The 24827-nt window shown below is 43.4% G+C and overlaps 1 protein-coding gene across 1 annotated transcript; it reads left to right on the top strand.

Moving 5' to 3' along the window:
- Positions 1–569: 569 nt before the first annotated feature.
- LOC119163725 (calcium and integrin-binding family member 2) lies at positions 570–13789 on the top strand. Its single transcript, XM_037415789.2, has 6 exons — positions 570–937; positions 1053–1087; positions 2429–2676; positions 3684–3799; positions 5282–5370; positions 13617–13789. Exons 1-6 carry the CDS (start codon positions 746–748, stop codon positions 13636–13638), a joined length of 702 nt encoding a protein of 233 aa, XP_037271686.2. The 5' UTR covers positions 570–745; the 3' UTR covers positions 13639–13789.
- The last annotated feature ends 11038 nt before the right edge of the window (positions 13790–24827 follow it).

The raw sequence follows: 24827 nt of genomic DNA, 5'->3' as shown, positions 1-24827 counted from the left end.
GTTGCGGTGAGCGAACAAGAAAAACTGAGTGTCTTGAGTACTTTTACTTACTACACTCTAAATAAGAGTAGACTTATAAAGTCGACCCCTGCATCTTAGTTTTATGCAATTTTAAAATTTGTTCCGACCCCTACTAACATTTGAAAAAACTATTAACGCATAAACGTTACATTATTTTGTAAAAAATGCTTAGAAAATCGCCACTAGATAGCGCGACAAATTGTTAAAGTAAACTTAGCTGGCAAAAATTGGTCAGTGGTTTGGCTGTTGCTGCGCGACTCAGAATTGTGTATGACTATAGCGGAGATTGCGCAGGAGCGCAACCTGTCGCAAAAAGAAATCTGGGCCACTTCGCGACGCGTCAGTAATAGTAAAAATAGACATACAAAAGCGATACAGAGCGGCAAACACGATCCTTCAATCAGCTGTCGGGTGCGTCAGCTCCCGACACACACAACGCGACAAGAAACGAGCGACAAAACAAACACAAAAAGTAAAGGTGAAGCGAGCGAAATGAGAGCGCGGGAGGGAGCCGGCCTGTTGCTGAATCACCGCGCGGCCTGAGTCCGCGATGTGCGCTTTGTTTTGGTTTACATAACGCGATTTCGTAGACAACGTGGAAATGGAGCGTGCTATTGATGCATCTATCGCTCCATGCCTCGGCGGGTCATCCTCATCTACGCCATCACGTTGCGTCGTTCGCGAGAGCTCCTGACGTAGTAGTAACCTGGCAAGCGCTGGTCGCATGCCAAGACGACACCGACGACACTCCTTTGGCAACGACGGGTTTTTACGGTTGCTCTTTCCTATCGCGTCCGGTCGCTCTAAGGCGCAGTGCTTTCATTTCACCCACTCGGCGCCGTTTGAACAACTTTCTTTTTTAATCATGGGCCAGCAACACAGCATTTTCACGGAGGAAGAGCTCGACGATTATCAGGTGAGGTCCTTATCTCGCACCCGTAGCGCGAAAGGTAAGATCATTGCCAGCGTAGCCCCTATTTTAGCAGACCCTCTAGATATGCGTATTCTTATCTTTCGTTCTTTTCCTGCAGGAGCTGACTTTCTTCACGAAGAGCGAGATAATCGTGTAAGTGATTGACGCGGCTACCTTTCCCGGTTGTTGCGTTTTTCTACATTTTTTACGTACGATATGAGGGCTCCTGCGGTGCGACCCGGAAAACGGGTGGAATGTCGTCGGCGCTCTTCGTAGCGCTTCGACGGAGGGTGTGCGTATTTGACCTCGAGGCTCATTGCCCATTGTGTTTCCATCCCTGCGCCAGTTTGCTCCGGCGTACTGGCTTAGCGGCATTGGCGTTGCGCTGTTAAAAGCGCGCGTGGTCGAAAGTTTACGCCGCTCACATCTCAATGCGTTAACGCCGCGATTATGATTTCGCTGCGCTAAAACTTCACGTCGCGAAGAATTAAAAAAAAAAAAAACGTCTGCGATAAGGCGTGTTCAGAAGCATATATCTTTGTTTTGGCTCCTTAAAGGGGAAGAAATAAAATTTATTTCGTGGAGTAAGCTGATGGCAGATTCGTTCACCGTAATGTGCCTCAAAATGTAACTTTAATAGCTTGCGGATCATCGAGCAGTGTTGTGCACCTGTGCTTTCTTTCTTTTTTTCTTTCGCACAGAAGAAAGAGTTAAATCAGAGCTATTAACCTTTTATTTTGTCATTGTCTGATGTTGTATTGATTAAACTTAATTGTCATTGATAAGCTCAAGTGCCAATTAAACAAAATGTGCGATAAGTATATTGTAAAGCTGTACTAAAAAAGCAATTGAGTAAAAATTAGAATATATTCCCTTGAAGCTCCTTTTCTTTTCCCCAAATAATGTAAACGGCACGCGTGAATATAAGGGAATGTGATTGGAAATGTGAGTAGTGATGGGTGTACATGGCTGTGAATGAGCACAATTGGAAATGCTTATTGTGGCAACCTGTACCACGGTAATGCTACAATGTGCTCCATGACCCAAACACTGAATTTTTGAAAGAAAGTCTTGGGGGGGGGGGGTTCTATTTTGCATCACTCGAAAAAGTACATACCATAGGTATGATCCTCTGCCAAAGAGTTCACCTAAACCGCAAAAATTGAATGTAACAGTCATACCTTTTTGACTTTGCCAGAGAAGGTATTGGCAAGCACAGGGTAGATATGTGCATGTGAATATAGCCAGTAAGGTCATATGCCACATCACGGCTCGAATTGACGACTTAAGGTTTAAGGTGTTTCCTTAGTATGGACACGATTTTAAATTTGCTCAAGTCGATTAGAAATCACACAGTGTTTTAAATAATCAGGTCCTCTGCAATGTTTGTGTGAAGTTAAAAAACACAGCTAAGATAGAACAAATTTCTTCCTTTTGAGCCTCATTTTAGCTATCATTTTGAGCTTGGTCCACTTTTCTAACACTCTCATGCAGAGCTTACGAGAGGTTCAAGCAGTTGGCCCCAGATGTGGTGTCCAAGGACCGAAACGCCAAACTGCCAATGGACAAGATCCTCAACATGCCCGAGCTTGGAGTGAATCCGTTCAGAGACCGGATATGCAAGGTCTTCTCATCTAGCAACGATGGTCACATGACATTTGAGGACTTTTTGGACATGATGTCGGTGTTCAGCGACAAAGCGCCGCGAAGTGTGAAGACTGAATACGCCTTCCAGATATTCGGTGCGTGAATTAAGAGTTGCTAGTCGTAGATATGCGAAAAAAACCCCTAGATTCTTTTTATCTGTGCTGCCAACGCGTAGATGTTTTCAGAATCCCGTGAATTGCCAAACAAGCCACTTTCTCGCCCACATGGGAGATTGTTCATGTATCTATTTTGGTTATGTCATGGTGGCTGCTGGTTCAAAGGAGAGAAAATTAAAGCCCAGCCAAGATTTTAAGAAGAAAGAAAACAAAGTCACCTATGTATGAAATGATTGGATGGTAGTCTTGAGGCCATGAAAAAACTTGCCATTGAGCTTAAAATACTCGTACTAAAAAAATCTCGCGGTGTTGCCAGAAATCATCAATGACATGGTAACACTTAACAACGGAACTTCGAATACTTTGAAATAGTGCCCCTTTAAAATTAGTGCTGAATTGCATGTACGTATGTTTGCATGTTTTGGGATAATCATAAGAAACAAATTCAAGTTGTATCAACCAATCCTACGCTATATTTCACTCTGTTGCTGTCGCAAAGGATGTTGGAGACGATAGTTCTTGATAAAATTAGATGGTGACAACCAGGACAGAAAATTCCCACTTTTACATGTACCATAATTTAAAAATACTTTGTTCTAGTGTCAGACTAGAACACATGCACGGTAGTTGCTTGGTGAGGTAAAAAGATGAAGTCTAAGATAGGGAACTCAGTTCAGGACTTTGCAGCTATGCTGAATTCTCATCATCCTCCAACCCGCTTAAATGAAAAAATAAATAAATGAAGAAAAAATCAGGGGGTATTTTTGCAGTGTTATTTTACTTCAGTATTCAACAAATTGTTCGCTATAAATATAGTGGTAAAGCTAAGACGGCCACAGCCGTAGGGGCATGACTGGTTTGTGTGTGCTCTGAGCCTGCTATGATCGATCTGCATGCTGTATTACCTTGTCTGTATGTTTAAACGCCACTTGTGGAAAGTCAGCGTACTGGTGACAGCGGTTGTGAATTTGGGCTATGCATTTCAGATTTCAACGAGGATGACATGATATCCACCGAGGACCTGAAGCAAGTCATTGGCCGACTGACGCAGCGTGGCGGGCAGGTCTTTGCCGACTACGAAGTCAAGCAGCTGGTTGAAAATGTGAGTGGATTATTGATGGTTATTGCCACCTGCCACAGTGGCTCAGCAACCACGGCCATTGGCAGCCGTTGGACTTGACACTGGTGTGCGCTTCCGGCTTGCGCTTCATCTGTGAAGGGACTAGGAAACACTACTGTGTGGATTACGTCCCAGTGTCGCGTACGCTTGTCCTTAGATTCACTAGATTGGGTGGCAAACGGAATCTTGACCATTCTGTATACCATATCACATTCCAAACTCCGTAGACAACTTTGTGAAGGTCCTCAATGTAGAGCTCTTTGATCGTCTGTAACGTAGACTGTTTGGGCTTTGTAGGAAAAAAGCTTTTGATCATGCAAAGACGTGTTGAGCATTACTGGCACACTTTAATATCTGTCTTGAACTTGTGAGGCCAAGTGAGGCTCTCATCTTTAAAACACATGTGATGTGAAGACTTATGGGGTGTGATCCTGTACACATGCCATCATAGAATATTCATCCTTGCCGCATGCGATTGATTGAGTCTTGGGCAAATGTCATAAACAGGGGATGTGCCTTCGTGACTTGGCATGCGGCGAGGACGAACATTTTATTACGAAATATTTGATTGCACCAACGTGCATAGTGTGTTCTAGCATTTCATAGGATCGTAGGGCATCCTGTATAAGTTACCTGAAAGAGACACGTTAGTGTCGCTAGCCATGTGCACCAGTTCAACACATGCCAAAATGTAACGTTTAAGGTAAAATAAAATCAATATAATATTGAGCTTTTTATTTCAGGTCTTATTTTTAAGATTAAAACTATTTTATTCGATATATAACAATAAAACGGGCATTAATGCTTCAGATTATTTAAAAAAAGCGTATTATCAATCCTCCCGTCATGATCACAAATTTAAAGTACGGCCATACAACCCCAGAACGGATCTTTTTAAGCATTCTTTTTTTCCGCAATCCATTGTTGAATGGAACACGTTACCAGCCGATGTAGTTGGCCGCAAGACTGCGGATTCATTTTATGAGGCTCTGTGCCCCCCGCAATAATGCCTAAGTGGCGCTGCGGGTTTTGTTTCAAATAAAAAAAAAAAACATGAGCACTATAGTATGATAAACATGTTCATGTTCTGTCTCACAATTCAAATGAATGTCTTCTAAATTTTCTAAAATTATCTCCTTGCTTCAAGTGCTGCCATACTCTTCATTCTTTCTCTTGAGACCATGTATTTATGCATTTTGCTTCTAAGGTGTGTTCAGCCACTTTTTTTTTCATACTTCTGTTTTGGATGGATGGTGTTCAGATATGCATTTGGTAATCTGCTGCTAACATCCTATCAGACTGATAGTGAGGTGATACAGCACACACTATCACCAGCACCAGTAGACTTGTTTGGGACAGACGAGTTGCTTCTTTCCCAAGAGCCGACATACAAATACATGTATTGTCAGAAAGTGACAGCGCATTAGGGTTAACAACACATTTTTTGTTGCATCACCTTTTCAGATACTCAAGGAAGCCGATCTGGACGAAGACAGGCTACTAGCGTTCGCCGAGTTTGAACATGCCATCTCGAAAGCACCCGACTTCATGAAGTAAGTGGCAAGTGTGTGCAGGATGACAAATTCTGCGTAGTACAGTGTCATTATGGTGGCAGTAGTGCTATCTAACGATGCAATAATTACCAACATGTCAAGTTGAACTGAACTGGTAATTTTTCGTTGCACGCTCGGTTGGTAATTAATATTACATGTCCTACTGCAAACTGAGTCTAGGCAAGTATGAAAAGGTGCAAAAACAAAAAGCTCCGATAAAGAGTTCTCTCTCTCTGTGCAGTCATGACATAGTCAACAGCTGATCAGTAAACAAGGATTGCATTTCACTACGCTAGGTAATCTGACGGCTCTTTCCAAGCGAAAATAGCCTGATTTCAAAATCTTCTGATAAAGCAGCGCACACAAGGAAACAAAAGCACACACACATAGAGGACATAAACACAAGTGCTGTACTGCTACTGATGATGTATTCTCGAATGACCCAGCTTATGTACACTCACATGTGCACTGACAGCAGTGACCACGATAAAGGCTACAAAAATAATATTTATACAAGCATCTAAAAACATGTAGTGCTAATAAGAAGTTGCAAAAATGCGGGCTGCTTCGTCAAAAGATTATGGATAAACAACTAGCCCATCAGTACATATTAAGTAGTTTCACGAGGTCAAACGTTCTGAACAAAGAAGGTTGTTGCCGTGAACGATTCCTTGTTTAATGAAATTTGAAATTTGACCGCATCAAGCTTCCATCTTGTCCCAAACATGCGTATTGTCCAAATTGCTAATGACATGAAAACACCTTTAAAGGGATCCTGCCACACTTTTTGAGCATGGTCAGATAACGCTACTGGTAGGTAGCGGAGGCACTTGAGAACACATGAGCCAACATTATAGAGCAGCACGCGGCCTGGAATTCTTAATTAATTTTTCAAGTCAGTTAGAAATCGCTTTTTATTTCCTCGACCAATGATGCCATAAAACCGAATGATGGTGTCATAAGCCCAAATGTGTATGGTCATTGGCGGATTTAAAGAATCCGTGTGCTGTATAACCGTAGTTAACGCGGCCGCTCCAGAATGTCGTCACGTGCTTGTGCACTTGCACTCACTTTTACATTAAAGGTAAGCGGCACGCTCAAGGAAAAAAAAAGAGAAAAGGAATCCCACAAGGTCACAACAAGTGCTGAAGAATCAATGTACCTTCCTTGCCCCATTTCACTAATTTGGTACACCCCCCCACCACACACACACACTCATAGCTTTAAGCGCGCTCGCTCGCATGTGTGCGCTCACCAGCATGTGGCAAATCCTCGCAACACCACTCATACTAGATGGAATCTGAAAATTTTTGTGGCCGTTAATATGCGAGGCTATAAACTCCTTTAATGGGGCCATTCATGATTACTCGGAGAAGTTTTGCAAGGCCCCTTTAAAATTCGTGTTGTCCTAACGTGAATGTCATTACGTGAACTTAAACTGCGCTTGGGACGAGACACCAGAGTGAGAATATGGATGAACATCGTAGTATGAACGTGCACCATTGCAGTTCAAGCATGAAATTTGGCGATAGAAACTTGGATCTTCCAATCTTATCGTTAATAGTTAATCTTTCTCTTATCAAATAAAAATACAAATCATCTCCTGAAGAAACCTTTACTACGTTCAAGCAATAAAGTACCGATAGCAGAGCATAAAAACGCGCGACTCTGGACAAGATGGTGATGGTGAGGTTGCAACGCAACAGCTAACTCGTGACTTTTGTATTCCTTGCTGTTTTGCGCCAAGTCGTGCACTTATTTGTTCTGCTTCTAGACCAGCAGAAAATCCTACTAAAATTGCAGTGCTGATTTTACGATTCATTTAGGAAGCAAAACATATACTGTTCTTGTTCAACCTTATCTGATGGTCATTAATATTAATACGTATACTTGGAGACAACTTTTCTTGACAATGAAGAGAAAGATATGGAGTGGAGCTTATGCAAGTGTGTTCCTGTGTGAGGTAGTCCGGTTTGGCGCATTTCCTACTGCCACAGACAGTGATAGCTGCGCGCAGTCGTATGCCCCGCCGCGGTGGTCTAGTGGCTAAGGTACTCGGCTGCTGACCAGCAGGGCGCTGGTTCCAATCGCGGCTGCGGCGGCTGCATTTCCGATGGAGGCAGAAATGTTGTAGGCCCGTGTGCTCAGATTTGGGTGCACGTTAAAGAACCCCAGGTGGTCTAAATTTCCAGAGCCCTCCACTACGGCGTCTCTCATAATCATATAGTGGTTTTGGGACGTTAAACCCCACATATCAAATCAATCATGCGCGCAGTCGTAGTTGCGTACCGATGCAGATGCTGCCTAGCGCTTGCGGTACATGTAAAAGGCGTGATTTTGTCACACATGCAAAAACGCGGAATGACTACTTATAAATCCAAATAAATGGAAATAGCTCATTGGTGTGGGCTGCATCCTCTCACTAAAAGCTACACGTAGAAAATAAAGTAGTTTTTATATCTCGCATAGAAAATATGGACATGATTGTTGAACTACATTCAGTGGGGAAGATACGTGTGAGTCGGCTCTGTAGCCATTCAATAACAAGAAATTTTGTCCGAGAGTAGAGTTCACATTTACATTGATTTTCTTCTTTCTTGCAAGAAGGCGTTGCAGTTCTGGTATACCTTTTAGTCGCTACATCCGTGTATGTGTTTATGTGCATATCCGAGTGCAGTAACTTGGCCAAAAATAGCAGACCTTCAATGTGCGCAGCTATGGAAGTTGTATACTAATGGCTCTTGCACACACAAAACTATCCATGTTTTCAAGCGCCCAATCACGCCTAGATAAGAGCGACGTGTGCGGCCATCAGTATGCAGCCTTCTATCTATATAATAGCCATTCGGGCAGCTGGCAGCAACTTTTCAAAGATAAGAAGTAGTAGTACTATTGCCAAACGGGGGTTATATTGTCACAGGCTAAGTAGATGCCTGAGGATGACGACGACAAAGTGCTGAACGGGAACCTGCTGGGACTGCAGCAGCGTCGTACGCATTAGCTCGCCAGTATATTCGCCAGTACACATTTGCTCACCAGTGTATACTTTATTCCCCGTAACATCATTGGTGGAAGGTGCGGGGTACCACTCGCTATACAGCCCAACGAGCTGGATCTTTGCAGCGGACGACGCATTGCAGCTACCACGATGACTGACCAGGCTACACAATGTCAACAAGATCCGTCAGCCCCGCAGCCGATCGTTGTGGTGCAACCTCGTGACCCAGGTCCATTCAACGGCACAAGTGGCATAGACGTCGATGACTGGCTGGTTCAATATGAGCGCGTCAGCAGCAGCAACCATTGGGGTCCGACGCTTATGTTGGCGAACATCATCTTCTACTTGCATGGCACGGCAAAACTCTGGTACGAGACACATCAAGAAGAGTTGACTAGCTGGGACGTCTGCAAACAGAAATTGCGCTATTTGGGAAACCCATCGGACGTCAAGTGGCCGCAAAGAAAGAGCTTGCGACTCGTGCCCAGACATCCACAGAGCCGTACATCGCGTACATTCAGGACGTGTTGGCTTTGTGCCGCAAGGTCGACAAGGACATGCTCGACGAGGACAAAGTCGGACACATCCTGAAAGGAATTGTGGATGACGCCTTCAATTTTCTCCTGTGCAAGGACTGCTTGACGGTGGAGTCGGTCATCGAAGCATGTCGTCGCTTCGAACAGGCAAAAAGTAGGCGGATAGTTCACCGATTTGACCGCCTTCCCAACACGGCGGCTACATCTTCTTGCGAAGATTTGCCCACACTACACCAACCACCAGCGCCAGAAAACTTCACCAGAATAGTCTGTCGGGAACTCGAGGCTATGGCTCCCGCTATGTCTAGCGTCAGCGCGCCAGAACACAACCTCGATGCTGTTTCAATGATACAGGCCGTGGTTCGCCAAGAGATCGCGAATATGGGCATTTCGCCACCTCATCAAAATGCCCCTGCTATTTCCAGCTCGGCTCCAGTCGTTGCGGCTGCCACTCCGAACCGCACGTTCGCGCCACGACGGAACCCAGCTGAATGGCGCACTCAAGATGATCGGCTCATATGTTTCACGTGCCATCGGATAGGACACATCGCTCGCCATTGCCGCAGCCGTTGGACCTCATCACCTCGACCGAGCTTCTATGATTGGCGGCCTCGCTCTGAACGTGCACCTTATGCCCCGTCCTACCGTGCTGAGACAGGTGCAGAGCATAATCCAGAACGTCGGACCAGCCGCTCGCCATCGCCCGTGCGTCGTCAGTCCCGCTCGCCCCAACCCCGTTGTTCTCGGTCTCCCTACGACCGTCGCTCGGAAAACTAGCCGGTGCAGCCCCCGGAGGTGACGCTGCATACACGACTTGGACTGCAAATCCTCTGATTACTCCCGACCAGCGGTGCAACCTCCTTACAATTCTCGTTGATGGTTTACCTATAACTGCTCTTATTGATACTGGTGCACAAATATCTGTGATGAGCTCAGACCTCCGCCGCCGCCTCCAAAAAGTTCTGACGCCTGCGATTGCACCTACCGTTCGTACAGCGGATGGGAGTACTCCTGCTGTGCTTGGAATGTGCACTGCGCGATTAACAATTTCTGAGCATCAAACTTCAGTTCTGTTTGCTGTATTGGAAAATTGCCCTCATTACCTCATCCTTGGACTCGACTTTCTGACTTCACACGCTGCGCTCATTGACTGTTCCAAAGGTCTCCTTCGGCTCGAACTACCATCCTTTTCGGAGACCGTCTCTACCAGCCCACCTCGTCTACGCTCTGTCGATTTCCTTAGACATCCGCCGCAAGCCGCAGTCCAAGTCCAACTCTCGCCATATCCTGCAGTACCCGATGGTGATTATGTTGCTGCCCCAATTTCTGACGTCGCCATGACACGCAATGTTGCACTCCCCAACACGGTGGTTACCGTTAAGGAGAACCGAACTTCGTTTCCCGTCCTCAATTTCGGCCTCTCAGCGCAAGTTATTCCTCGCGGCATGTCACTTGCGCATCTTACACCACTGGTGAACCACACAGTTTCCGCTCTAACCACCGATTCGGCACCCGATTTTTCATCAACGTCGTTCTCGTCACGTTCCTGTACCGACCTTTTCAAGCCAATGCTATCTGACAAGCTCACCTCTGAACAAGTCTCTGCTTTCTGCCGTGTGCTTGCTTCTTATCAGGACATCTTTGACTTCGGCGACCGTAATTTGGGCCAGACATCTGTGGTAACCCATCGCATCGACACCGGTGACGCTCGACCCATTCGCCGACGACCTTACCGTGTGTCAGCCCCGGAGCGTGCTATTATACAGCGAGAAGTCGATAAAATGCTTGATAAGGGCATAATCGAACCCTCATCTAGTCCCTGGTCCTCACCCGTTGTACTTGTTAAAAAGAAGGACAATAGCTGGAGATTCTGTGTTGATTACCGCCATCTCAACCATATTACCAAGAAAGATGTCTATCCCCTACCGCGCATAGATGATGCACTCGATTGCTTGCACGGTGCCAAATATTTCTCTTCAATAGACCTTCGCTCAGGCTACTGGCAGATGGCTGTGGACGACAAAGACAGAGAGAAGACGGCCTTCGTGACTCCTGATGGACTTTATCAGTTCAAGATGATGCCTTTTGGATTATGCAATGCCCCCGCGACATTTGAGCGCATGATGGAGTCTCTGCTTCGAGGCATGAAGTGGACCATCTGCCTCTGCTATCTTGACGACGTTATTGTTTTTTCGACTACTTTCGACGACCATTTTACCCGTCTGTCCGCAGTGCTTGATGTTTTTCGAGGTGCCAACTTGCAACTTAACTCGTCCAAATGCCGCTTTGGGCTACGCCAAATCTGCGTACTCGGCCATCTTGTTAACGCTGCGGGCGTTCAACCAGACCCTGCGAAAGTCCAAGCAGTTCGCGACTTCCCCACACCCCGCTCAGTCAAGGACGTCCGAAGTTTTCTGGGACTGTGCTCCTATTTCCGTCGTTTTGTCGAGAAGTTCGCTGAAGTAGCCCGTCCTCTAACCTGCCTCCTCAAAACGGATGTCGCATTCACCTGGGGCCAACAGCAAGCAAACGCCTTCTCGTCGCTCGTTGACATTCTCACCAATCCACCAGTCCTAGCACACTTCGACCCATCTGCCGCCACGGAGCTTCGTACTGACGCCAGTGGCCACGGCATAGGCGCAGTGCTCGCGCAACGGCAACAAGGCATGCACCGCGTCGTCGCGTATGCAAGCCGACTGTTGTCGCGCTCGGAACAAAATTATTCCATCACAGAACGCGAGTGCTTAGCTCTCGTCTGGGCCATTGCGAAATTCCGACCGTACCTGTATGGCCGACCATTCTCAGTTATTACGGACCACCATGCGCTTTGCTGGCTCTCCTCACTCAAGGACCCTACGGGACGCCTTGGTCGCTGGGCGCTGCGCTTACAAGAGTACACTTTTTCCGTATCCTATAAATCCGGACAACTTCACAAGGATGCCGACTGCTTGTCTTGTTACCCAGTCGATCCCCCTGACACGAGGGAAGATGAGGAAGAGGCCCTCGTTCTTTCAATTACCGACTTCACCGACATAGCTGCTGAACAACGCCGCGACCCCTCTTTGCGTGCTATTATCAATAGTCTGCACTCTCCCCACCCTGACCACTCCTTACAACTGTTCGTTCTTCACAACGACATCTTGCATCGCTACAACACCCGTCCTGATGGTGCTGAACTTTTACTCGTTGTTCCAGCGCATCTTCGCTCAGACGTTTTGGCCCAGCTCCATGATGCCTCCTCCACTGGACACCTAGGGGTGTCACGCACGTATGACCGCGTTCGCCGCCGATTATTTTGGCCTGGCCTCTACCGTTTTGTGCGACAGTACGTTGTGGCATGCGACATCTGCCAGCGCCGCACGACGCCTGCTCTGGGACCTGCTGGTACCCTCCAGCCCATTGAAGTACCAGATGAGCCATTTTTCCGAGTCGGCCTCGTTCTTCTAGGACCCTTTCTCGTGTCGGACACCGGTAATAAGTGGATTGCTATTGCTACCGACTACGCAACGCGGTATGCCGTTACATGCACCCTCCCCACCAGCTGCGCTAGTGATGTAGCCGATTTCCTTCTTCATGACATCATTCTGCGTCATGGTGCTCCTCGTCAGTTGATCACCGACCGCGGCAGCTGTTTTCTATCTAAAGTAGTCGACGAGCTCCTGCGATCCTGCTCTGCGCACCACAAGTTCACTACAGCGTACCATCCGCAAACCAACGGCCTCATGGAACGCCTCAACCGCACCTTGACGAATATGTTAGCGATGTACATCTCCAAGGATCACAAAGATTGGGACATCCACTTACCTTTCGTTACCTTCGCATACAACAGTTCACATCATGATACAGCTGGATTTTCCCCTTTTTGCCTACTGTTCGGTTATGACCCGCCTTTGCCCATGGACACCATGCTCCAATCTGACGGCCCCTCATCGACTGCTTATGCTCGTGATGCCCTGGCCCGAGCTGACATCGCCCGCCAAGTCGCCCGGGATCGTTTATGTGCCTCGCAGCTTAACCAAAAGAGTGCTTACGATCGCCGGCACTGTGACGTACAGTACTCTCCGGGGTCACTCATCTTGCTGTGGTTACCATCACATCGTGTTGGTCTCAGCGAAAAACTAATGTCCCGTTACGTTGGCCCCTACCGCGTCATACGCAAGGTCACCAGCGTGACCTATGAGATAGCTCCACTCCATACCACGTCAGTACCAGCTTCAGTCCCGACCGATATAGTGCACGTATCACGGCTTAAACCATACTTCTCACGCCTCGAGAATTGATCGCACCGGGACGGTGCTTCTGCCGCCGGCGGGTAATGTCACGGGCTAAGTAGATGCCTGAGGATGACGACGACGAAGTGCTGAACGGGAACGTGCTCGGACTGCAGCAGCGTCGTACGCATTAGCTCGCCAGTATATTCGCCAGTACACATTTGTTCACCAGTGTATACTTTATTCCCCGTAACAATATGTCGTACTTTCCCAGCGATGCCCTGAACCCCTCATAGGCTTCACGTCGTTAGTGCCAGCTAAAATCATTTTCAGTATTAGCGTCACTTCAGTATCGTTATTTTGAAGAGCATATCCTTGTGCGAGTCACTGATGAGCACTCAGAGATACACGGTCAGTTTTACTGCATTTCTGTTACATGAACCATGTGAACACTTTTTTAACATCATAAAACATTACTCACTGTTCTACATTTTTCGACAGCTCATTCAGAATCAACCTGTGAATGCTGTCGTGCCTGCCGAGGAGCGCCGCTTGCCGAGCTTACGACGGAGTATTTCAACAAACTGCCAAAGAATTCCACCGGGTGACATCACATCTTCCTGCGGCATTTGCGTTTCATCGGTACTTCCGAAATGTTCCTCGCTCGGGCATTTTTCCAGCGCTTGATTTTGGAGGCCATATTTACAGTATTTCTTAAAGCAGACTAATTTACAGTTTCATGCAACAAGCAGGTAGATTTTACTGAAGAAAAAGAAAGTACTCATTCAACCAGGAATGAGTAAAAATTCAGCTTTAGCTTTTTCGGGGCAGATTGAACTATACAGCCAGTTCAACAGCGTATCGATGCACTCATGAGAAGTCTTCACAAATGGTTACAGTTTTTCAAGCTCACATTCGGTCGAGACAGGAGCTTATTCTTCAAATGTTTCCAATGTTGGCTCATAGTAATCAATGTTTGTCAAGTTATCCGAAAATTACGGTTGCATTACATGAAAGTGTGGTGTGCTCGCCATGTTAGGGGAAAATGCCGCAAGTTTAAGCAGACCTCCGAATAGTGTATTGCAATGCGTCTTGTGATGTTGCTATGCACATGTGAGGTTTTCATTTTAATACGCAGTTTCTAGGCCTCGTTTCAAGCGTTTTTTCCAGCTGCAAATGTTGCGATGCATCTACGAAACCTTTCAAGCAATAAGCGAGCTTTTGTAAAGTACACCAGGAGAAATGACGCGCGTGTGTTCTTTGTGCGAAATATTGAATGTAAGGAACCTCAAACGTCACTTGAATTATGGTAGTTTACATCTGCAATGGCATCCAGAATCTGATAGTCTGGCTCAGTAATTCCTTATACAGGGTAATTTCTTTTGCTGGCGTGCAAAGTTCTGACAAGTTTTGATATTGTGCCTGCCACAACACAATGACAGCCTGTTCTAATTAAATGCGTGTGTAAAAGTAACCTGCTGTCAATCTCCAAGCACAGATTGTATTCATAAATTAGTTACTACACTAGTTTTTTTTAGTGCTATCAACACTGTGTTGCTGAGCCACGTGTTCAATTTTATTTGTGCCCGACATGTTTGAACAGAAGAAAAGATGATGTGGCCCAGCACAGATTGTCAAAGTATGCACAGCTATGACCATCATATAGCCACCTATGACTTTCATTCTATTTATAAACAAGTACTTTATGATACTTTATAATCATCTAATGTAGCATATTTTATGTGGAGTGGTTGCATCGATGACTCGTGTGGTTTAAATGCACTTTTGAAAGTTGGTATTGAAAAAAAAAAAATGCTTTCTTGATGGTAGAGTATCTGTATCTGTATAAGGATTGCTCATATATTCAGTTGCTCATTATTTAATCTCATAACATTTTTAGGGATGTTTATTGTCTTATTTTTATTTACAATGACTGCATAATTTTGTGCAGTGTGCCTTAAAAGTAGTGTCTTCATACTTAAAACTGTGCTGCAGAGTATTGCAAAACTGTTTAGCGGTTTTGGAGTGCAATCTCGTGTGCAGACCTCTGCAATAATGAAGTCTTGTACCAAGCAAAGTGTACTTGAAAACGTACAACTTGCCATTTTCACGTTTATTAATAGTCCCAGTTGCAATAGTGCAACATATGAAATGCGCATAAAAAATGTCCACATTAATTGGTACACGGTATACTACACGTTGCTGAAATATTGTTTCATAAATTTGTGAAGAGTATCAAGAGCGTGCCAACGTCTCTTAAATAAGATCACACTTTATGGTTAAAGCTTGCCAAAATAATGACTCAACTAGCCCGGTTTTATTCAGATGACTGTGAACTCTTGCAAAGGGTAGAACTTAAGTGTCTGAAAACCCGTCAAGACTTTTAAGGCTAGTTGTCTATGCCAATTCTGGGACCATGGCATTTCAAGCGACTCAGGCATACATAAACAGAAAAATACTATATATATATATATAATATTGACAAAATGGTGTTTAGCTGAAAGTTGGCACATAGTGCAGTATCTGCTTGTATCGCTAGAGCGATATGGTCCAAGACTTGTAGTTTTTCATGATACATCACAGGTTGGCATTTTTTTTTTAGACTTTTAAAATTTTGTTTGACGTACTGTTTGTAGTATTATGTTGTGGTTATTTATTATAAACTGTTATGGCATTATATTTTACTCGATTATCATGACTCCATGCAATTGTCTGAAGGCATTTGTGACGCATCACTTTGGTTATTCTAAAGTGTGCTATCCTAGCCATAGTTTTTGACACAAACATGTAACTTTTCTTGCGTATCATTTGGGCGTTTCATGGGTGCAAACAAAGAAAATGCTGTCGTTGCGACTTCAGAATTGTAAAGAACCAGAAAAAACAGATGAGGATGTCGCAGCTCAGACCAGACAAAAAAGCTCACACAAGCGAGTCGTGCGTGTCGATTTTACAATATGCCTTTTATCATGTATAATAGACAGGTTAATAACAACATGTACATCGGGAAAAAAAATATGTCCGATGCATAAATGGTATATGCACATTCTCAAAGCGACATGCGGTAACTGCCATATATGTATGTATGCCCAACAATAAAGGTACAGTTTTCTTTTGTAATGCTCTTCACAAAATATACTTCCCTTTTCACAACACACACTCTTCCGCAAACATGGCCGTCGTTTCTGCAGAGGACAAAAGCTTAGGCGACTACACCATATGTTTCAGAAAGAGTCACACAGAACTGCAGGTCGTTAATCATTGACCTCGATTGCTCGAAGAGAGGGACACTACTTGCGGAATAAACCAGAATGCACAATTAATAATTACAAAATTTTTCATATTTCAACTATAAAAAATATTTCTTTACGGCGCATATTGCAATACCTTACAATATGGGCCATACCATACAGATTGATGGCACTGCATTTATAAAGCATACCAACTTAAAAAAAAAAATTCAGAGTAACGACAGTTCTCACATGCGCATTTCAAAGCTCCACTGAGAAATGTACTGGTGGCTCGGTCATTTTTGTCTTACAATGCATAAAAAGCAGTTTATTCAAATGAACACAGACTTTTATTGTAAGTATGAAAATGCATATCTCAACATTGATGCAAAATTGAATGTCTCAAATGTATGTGGACTCAGAAATCAGACTTCGGTCGGTAAATTAATATACATAGGCAAAAATGGTTACAAAGAGTTAATTTGTGAAATTTCATAAGATGCACATTGTTACTTTTTACGCAAACAATGTCCGCCTCATCGAGCAGTCCGACAAAGAGACTGGAAATGGGGCTGTCTAGGCATTTTCTAAGAAAGCTTGCATAACCCATTTTGAAACACACCGTATATACATTTCCTCAAACACAGAGATAGTACAGTGAAAGTGCGTATGAGAGTCTGCAATTGAAGACGAAGGATGCAGTCCACAGAGTTCTTTTTTTTTTCTAAGGCCAGTACTGTTGTGGACAGACAAAGCCACAAATCGAACATTTCAAACATAACAAAAAAAATAAGCGTTTTTCAATGACATGGGCTTTGTACAAAGGTCGCAGCTTTGCATCTGCAGCAAAGGATAATATATACTTAACACAAACAGCTAATCAAGTGTGTTAATTAATAGCCCTTTTAACTCGTGAAGTATATTGGGCATTGTCTGTATTTCGTTTGTCCATAACAGTATGTGCATGAAATACTGCTCACAGCTGATGACAAAGTAAGAAGTATGTCTTTATCTGTTATATTTCTAGTACAGTGTTAGGTGTGAGGGTGTCACTTGATTAAACGTCTGAACTGAAGTTCCATTAGCAATGCGTGTAATGTTCATTTCCCATGTGTCCCTTTTCATTCATAGCTGCTTAAAGCATACAATGTGGTTTAGCCACTGCCTCGTTAACATTATGGGCTTGGATTACTTTCCTGTGGTCAGAGAGGTGGAATCTGCTATGTTTTCTCGTGCCTGTATCACCAGTTGATTGGATAACTGAGTGATTATGCCAATTAATTAGGTGACAAAAGTTTTTCACTGACTTGTGCCGGCGTCGAGTGCAAGTGAACTATTACTACCTAGGCCTAACGAAGACTTCCTTCATTGCCCATCGTCTACACGTAGAAGAGCTAGCAAACTACACCTGCATTCTGAAGACGCAAAAATCGAGGCTTTACACGTGCCATTGTGGCTTATCCTAAATTTCATTAGCTTTAGTGTCCCTAATTGGTCTTGGCATGGACGTGCAATGCTCTGCGCATGTTCTGTACATGTGCAGACCAGAGGATCAGAGAAACAGGTTTGACTTCCGTGCTTTTCGTGGCCTCAACATACAGTGCCAAGCTTTTTTTAATATAATGATGAAGACTGTACAGATCTCAACACCAAACTGCTTGCTGAGGCAGTGAAAATGTTTTTTCATCCCCAATTCTGCAGTCCATAGATTCTTTCACTGACTCCATGTCCAATAAAATATGTAAATTACTTTGGCGATGCAGTTGACATTGCATAGAATTGCATACAGAATGTATTACGTGAGTCTACAGAAGTGCTAGGAGGATGGCAGGCTCTTGGCCCTTGTATGGAAATTAGAATTGTACTTGCACTTGCTACAATTTTACTTCGTCAGCGATGCCACCAGTCGGGAAGCACGGGGTCATAAATGAGCGTGCACAACTTTTTCACGGTTGTCTTCCTGTTAACAAGCTGGATAAAGATGTAAAGCTGCAAATTACTAATAGCAACATGGAAGTATGTAAACAGACTTAAGTCAGGCGTGTTACAGGCTAACACCAGTGAAGTTCACAAAAGCATATGATGCAGCATGCATTAAAAAAGAAATGAAAAAAAAAATAACATACCATTTCAGACTGTGGCTGTATATTGTAAAAGAGATTTGAGCCGTGGTTTTGACGTACCGTCACCATCTGTTATAAGGTCAGTTGCATTCTTGAGTGGTACTACTACTACCAACTAATCTGACCTCTCTCTACATCTCTTATGGTGTACACTCAAACCTCGATATAATGAACCCAGATATAACAAAATATTGGTTATAACGAAGTGATTGGACAACAGTTTTGCCATAGATACAGTGCTAAGAATACGCCTTTATAACGAAATTTCAGATATAAAGGACTTATTTTTTTGTGAAGTGCAACTTTGTTATAATGAGGCTGAAGTGTTATTGCCATACATCTATCTGGTTTTGCAGCATGCATTTGTGCACTTTTGTATTAAAAAGTTGTTAAACAGGAAACGGCGTGTGGGCTGCACACACACACGTAGCAGTCAACAGGCCTGTGAAGGAGTGCGGAAACGACCTTAAAGGTACATGAACCACACATACTGTTATTTGATAGTATATTGATCTAATAGCTTCAATTTCACTGCACCATATTATACATCTCGAAATTGGGCCAATGCAGCATTTCCTATAGCCTGTGTTTCACAGCCAAACAGGAAGAAAATTTAGTTTTTCAATTTCTCTATCACTAAATTAGTTAAAGCCAACTGAGTCGCACACTTACATATTGATTGGATCAAACGCCACATTTTTCCTGTTGCTCCAAGCAGGTGATGCGTTGGAGATCTGCTACCCATCTTATCTTTCATATACAAAAGATGCCTGGCAACGCTAGCCATGACCGCACGAGTCATTTGTCTGGCAAACACCACACGAGTTGTTGGTGCACACTCATTCTTCAGCAAACCCTTTTGCGTGTAATTAAAATTGTTCCCTTTAAAAGATATTTCTCTCCCTTTTTACCAGCATTAGTTGAAAAATGATTGAAAATTATAGCAAAGCAAAAGAAGTTCTTTTTCTTCAATATCAAACCAAGCGCAAAGACAGGCACTCTGTGTGGTCATTTTCTACGCCTGTGCAAGTTAGTGAAAAAAGCAAGAATCACTTGTCCTAAAAGAGAGCTTGCAAGTTGAACCTATACTAAATATGCTAGCACCTTGTCTAAAATCTCACTGACTCCCTTGGACATTAAGTCAAAAAGTTTTAAGTATGAAATTCTGAGATCTATGCAGAAGTAAGTTTCAGTATTAAAGTACCACCAACACGCAATGCTCATCTATTTCAATGTTCCAAAATTGCCCGATATGCACAAGTTCAGTCACTCTGAAGGGATGCGAGTGCGATGGGCCATGCCAGCTTTTCGTGTCTTGCATATTTTACATCTGTTGCACCTCGTCTTAGACATGTAGACTGCACGGAAACATGTTAATATAGCTTCAGCTAAGTCTAAGGTGAACACCTTGTAGCCCATCTAGACTGCACATCTGTTTGGTTCTTTCTGTACGTGTGCAACTTTCACAACGCACTCCTGAGGCTGTAACAGATGGCGCAAGATTGTGGCACCTACGGGCAAGTGGCACTGTCTAGAAAAGACAACGCAAGTTCGTGTCGTCTGTTCCCTTTCCCTTTCCTCCACTGACTATGTGCACAGCAACAGTGCCGTGTGCATTACCGAGACCAGTTGAACATAACGCGGCAACTTCTTTCTCTTTTCTTGCGCAGAACTTCACAGTGCACACGAGACATTTCAACGACACACAAAACATGTTTTTATATGAGACATGTTCCTTCATGAGCAGACAGGCTCCAGCTACTTCCACTGCTGAGCACTGAGCCACCTGAGCTTTGTGTATGTAACTACCCTTTGCGTCTCCCACTGCTGTCATTTGTCTCTTCTGCCATACGAACTTTGCGTCGAAAAGAACACGAGGCATTTGAAATCGCTCATGCTCTTTATAATGCAGTGCCAGACACAAATGTCGTTCTGTCAGGCGCATGGATACTTGAATTACTTCGCTGAGGCTCCTTTGCTGTGCGTTAATAGCTACAACCACCACAGCTCCGGGAAAACTTTACCCTTGTTGTTCAAGACGTCATGGAGACAGTGCTAGTTCAAAAATATTGTAGTTGAAAAACAGCTTCAGCATCGTCTTCCTTCTTGTTTTTTGAAATGGATTGAAATGATTCGTTACTCAAACCTTGACATCACATGTGTGGATAGTTCTAGTATAAATTCTTATCTAGCAGGAAATGACAAAAGAGAACAGAGGGAGTTACATGTTAGCTGCCGTGACAAGTCTGCCAAACGACATTTCAGTCAATTCAAGCCAGCTTTGTGGATGGGAACATTGAACTGAACCTTTAAGCACTCTGAGACATGCGTTTAGTACAAGTTGTTATTGACGTCACTGGCTGAATCAAAATTGATTACACAGAAGTGATGCAGAATCATAAATCCTCCTATGCACTAAGATCTCGGGTGGTGCCTGTTGCACCACCCTCACCTGTCTGGAAATCCCTACGAACGATTTTTCGGGGCTCTGTTGACATTACCCGATACAACAACCTTCAGAGCTCGATATAATGCTATCAGTAACACAGCTTTCATAAGCGATGCTGGATGGGCATGCATTCCAACGGGTCATGCCATACACCAATACACAATACTCAAATGTGCCAACCGAAATTGGACTGTATTACTCGCAAAAGAAAAAGAAACAGTTGATAAGCATATGATAACATTTACAGGTACTGTTTAAATACAAAGCTTAGGATGATGAGCATGCAGATGTGCACTTGGCAAACAGACTCTTTCAATATTGTTCATCACGCACAAACTCGATCAGTTGGAGCACTCCTGCAGGCACACATGGCCAAGTTAATGGCCGCACATGACAAGTCTACACTTGAAGTGACGTTACCGCGCTACCAGCATGGCTTTGCAAAGCAACAAACTTCAGAACAGTTAACGCTGCTGCAACAATGATGCGGTTCCCAAGGCTTTGAGTGCAGTTTATTCTGCATTGGGCACGAGCGACGTGTGGCTAGAAGGGCATGACGGTGCTTCGGGATGCGAAATAGGGACCTACATACCATCTACTGCTAATGGACTTGGCATATAATCAGTTCATGCTGGTACAAAAATGAGATAATGAGCAATCAACTAGCTAGACAACCTCATTGGCATCAACACCAGCATTGTTTTAAGTTGATCAGTTGATTGCTCAGTGCCACTACGCATCATTTCCAGCGGCTAAATGCAGAAATCGGGTTACTCTCATTGCAGGGGGGCACTGCTAGTTGAAAAAGATAGTAATTGAACAAATTCAGCCTCTTACTTCTTTTTTTTTTTGAAATTGACTGTATAACAAAATATTGTTTATAACAAAGTAAGTGAAAAATAGTCTTGCTATAGCTATAGTGTCAGTAATTACCTATATAAGAAATTTTCGGATACAACGAAGTTATTTTTGTGTAAGATGCAATTCTGTTATGAGGTTCGAGCTTACATCTATTGCAGGTCATTGAACTATCCCGCATTCTATGAAACCTGGAGAAGTGGTTTAAATTGCAATGGATTTCTCAGCAGCAAGAACAGACATGTCTACTTGATGCTAGCCAGCTTGGGAAATGCGCGCAGCTGTCAACCATCATAGGACGTTTTGGTGCTTTCTGTAGTGACAGAAAGCACATGAACATAAGTCATAAGCTCCTTAGAGCATATAAGTAGAATTTATCGTCCCTGATGGTCGGGAAAATGATGCGCCAAATTACTTTTTCTGAACAACCGGCTCCCTCTTTCAGGGCACGTCACTTTGCATACATGAACAACAAATAAATTGCGTGCAACAGTGCCTAGAACAATTGCCATAAGAATACCCAGGTACTGAAACAACCGATAATCTGTGCAGCTCAGTGAATCGCGACGACGAAAAAACTATGTTCAACTATTTCCGAAACTCTTTCAAACTTCAGAAATTATTTTTTTTAAAGTAGCTTACAAAGATGGTTTTCTTGAACGGCTTGCACAAATGACATATGAGAACGTAGAGTTATTTATATAGTAATTTAAGGGGATGGTTAATGTTGCATTGTTAATGAAAATAACTGGCTGATTAAGCACTTAATATGCACATATTCTTTAAAGCAATATGAAAGCACTCACATAAACAGTCACAGTGGGTAAATCCTGCCTAGCACCAAAACACTCAACTAGACCAAACGATTAACAAAAGAGCCACTTATCATACTCCACTGACACGTCAGATTAAGTTAATGGAACAAAAGTGACCATTGCTCAAAAATGAATAGGACGTCCCCTCTCACAATTGCTCTACATAAACTCCATTGCAAAACAACTCAAATTTCAAAGACCACACTCAAGGAAATGCCACACATGTGAAGATGCATCACAATCCAATTACTTGTCCTTAATAATGCATATAAATACAATGAAAAATGGGCATATGCAATAACACGCAAGCTTGTCACATACATTGATTGCACACACGTAATGCCATAATGCAGCGGTTGTTTTGCGTAACATACACCTCCACGAGAAAGAGAACTTAACTATGTATTTACTAGTACAAATGTGTCAAAATTTTACAGTACAAAATAAATAGGAAGTTGCCACTTTAATCGCATATTCTTGATAAGGCCTAAATAGTTTAAGTACACTACACGTAATGCTTTCTTAATGGTACGATATTGAAGAAAGTACAACGCAGTGTTGGTCAAATGATTATGATAATGACTTCCTGCTTTCACAACATAAATGACACTGAAAAACTGAAATGACAAGTGACTACAATGCGTGCTTTTTTGCTGGTGTACCGCTGCTTAGATTCATGTGAAACAGTCAGGCACAAATGTTCACGGGGCACTGTATTCGCAGAAGCATTTCGTTCGTGTAAAGCCTGGGCACATAGCCTCCTATCCAATGTTTGCACGTGAAAATATTAAATATTTACAAAGTGGCTTGTTAATTTATATGTTTCACGACTTAACAGGAGCAAAAACTTATATTTCACATTGCATCCGTGTCACGTGAATATCCCTGGCCAGCTCTACAATTTAGGCCGCAATATTCCAGGCACCAGGAGCAGTGAAATGACCTTAATGAAATGCCGTAGCACGTAAAGATTTCTTTCAACTGAACAGTCAACTCAATTACAAAGCGGCCTGCAAGAAACACGCACTTTTGCAATATAACGTGATGCAGTCCTTCTTTAGTGTGATAAGTTGTGTGCATTATTAAGATACACATGCAATTCACCGGCACAACTTGTTCCACACGCCATGAGAAACTGATTTCAATCAGCTTTCCAGTTGTGTTGATGCGTATTTCATCAATTCATACAATTTGTAGCTTTGTAGATTATCAATTGAGCGCATTGAAATCATTCAATGATATGATACAATTTTCCTTGCGAGAGAATGAAGTAATGGTGAACTCTAAATTACATATTTTAATGTTAAGCACAACTGCTTACACAGGGAAGTCGCCTGAACGATGAAGATATCAACATCCTGATGCGCTTGCCACACTGTTAATTAGCGTAGTGGATGGCAATGATTAGTTAAGTAAATGAGAATAAAAGTTCGACATCAATAAACAGTCACGATGCTTCCAAGAGCAGAGGAGGAAAAAAACTGACTGAAAATACATTTTAACAAAACGTCAATGAATAAACTGTCAACACACCATGCCTGAATTTGAGAACAATACGACACGAACATAGTGTAGTTTGGGCAAGAAGATAGCTATGGAAGATGCACGAGCGAGATAAAAGAACATAACATGCTGCAAATGACACACACGTGAAACGCAAAGCAACAAAAATCACAGCTACCAGCTTCACATCCACTAACAAGTGCATAACTGCATTTATATAACGTACTGATCCTGAGGCTGTTTCTGTTTGTATATTACTCCACCATTACTTCTGCAGTCCTGTCTTACACTATCATCATTATTCAGACACATACGTTACAACACTACTTAATGTTGTGTGTTTGCAGGTGTTGATGATAATGATGGTGGGAGGAAAGGAAAAGATAGTAGGATTTTCACCGCTGGTGATGAAAAAGTGATGAGCCGTCTACTTCTTGTGCAATTCAAGTACTGAGCCAGCTTTTACATTTTACGAGGGAAAAGACTAAGGTGCTTGTACAACATAAAAAGATGTTAGGTAACACTTTCATGAGGTCCGAAAATTTTGTCTGTGCAGAACCACTGATACAAAACATCTACAAATATGAATAAACAGAAAAAGGCATTCACTCCCAACTGAAACAGCCATGTGGCTCAGCACAGGTGACAAGTTTCTCCGCACAAAGTGGCTCCGAAGCCTGGCATTAGCAAGTAACCTAAACTGGTGTCAAACACTCAGGCGGCTAAATTTGAACCGA

The sequence above is a fragment of the Rhipicephalus microplus genome, chromosome 9 (genome assembly GCF_043290135.1).
Source record: "Rhipicephalus microplus isolate Deutch F79 chromosome 9, USDA_Rmic, whole genome shotgun sequence".
Lineage (NCBI taxonomy): Eukaryota > Metazoa > Arthropoda > Arachnida > Ixodida > Ixodidae > Rhipicephalus > Rhipicephalus microplus.
This window is presented reverse-complemented; position numbering and strand designations above follow the sequence as displayed.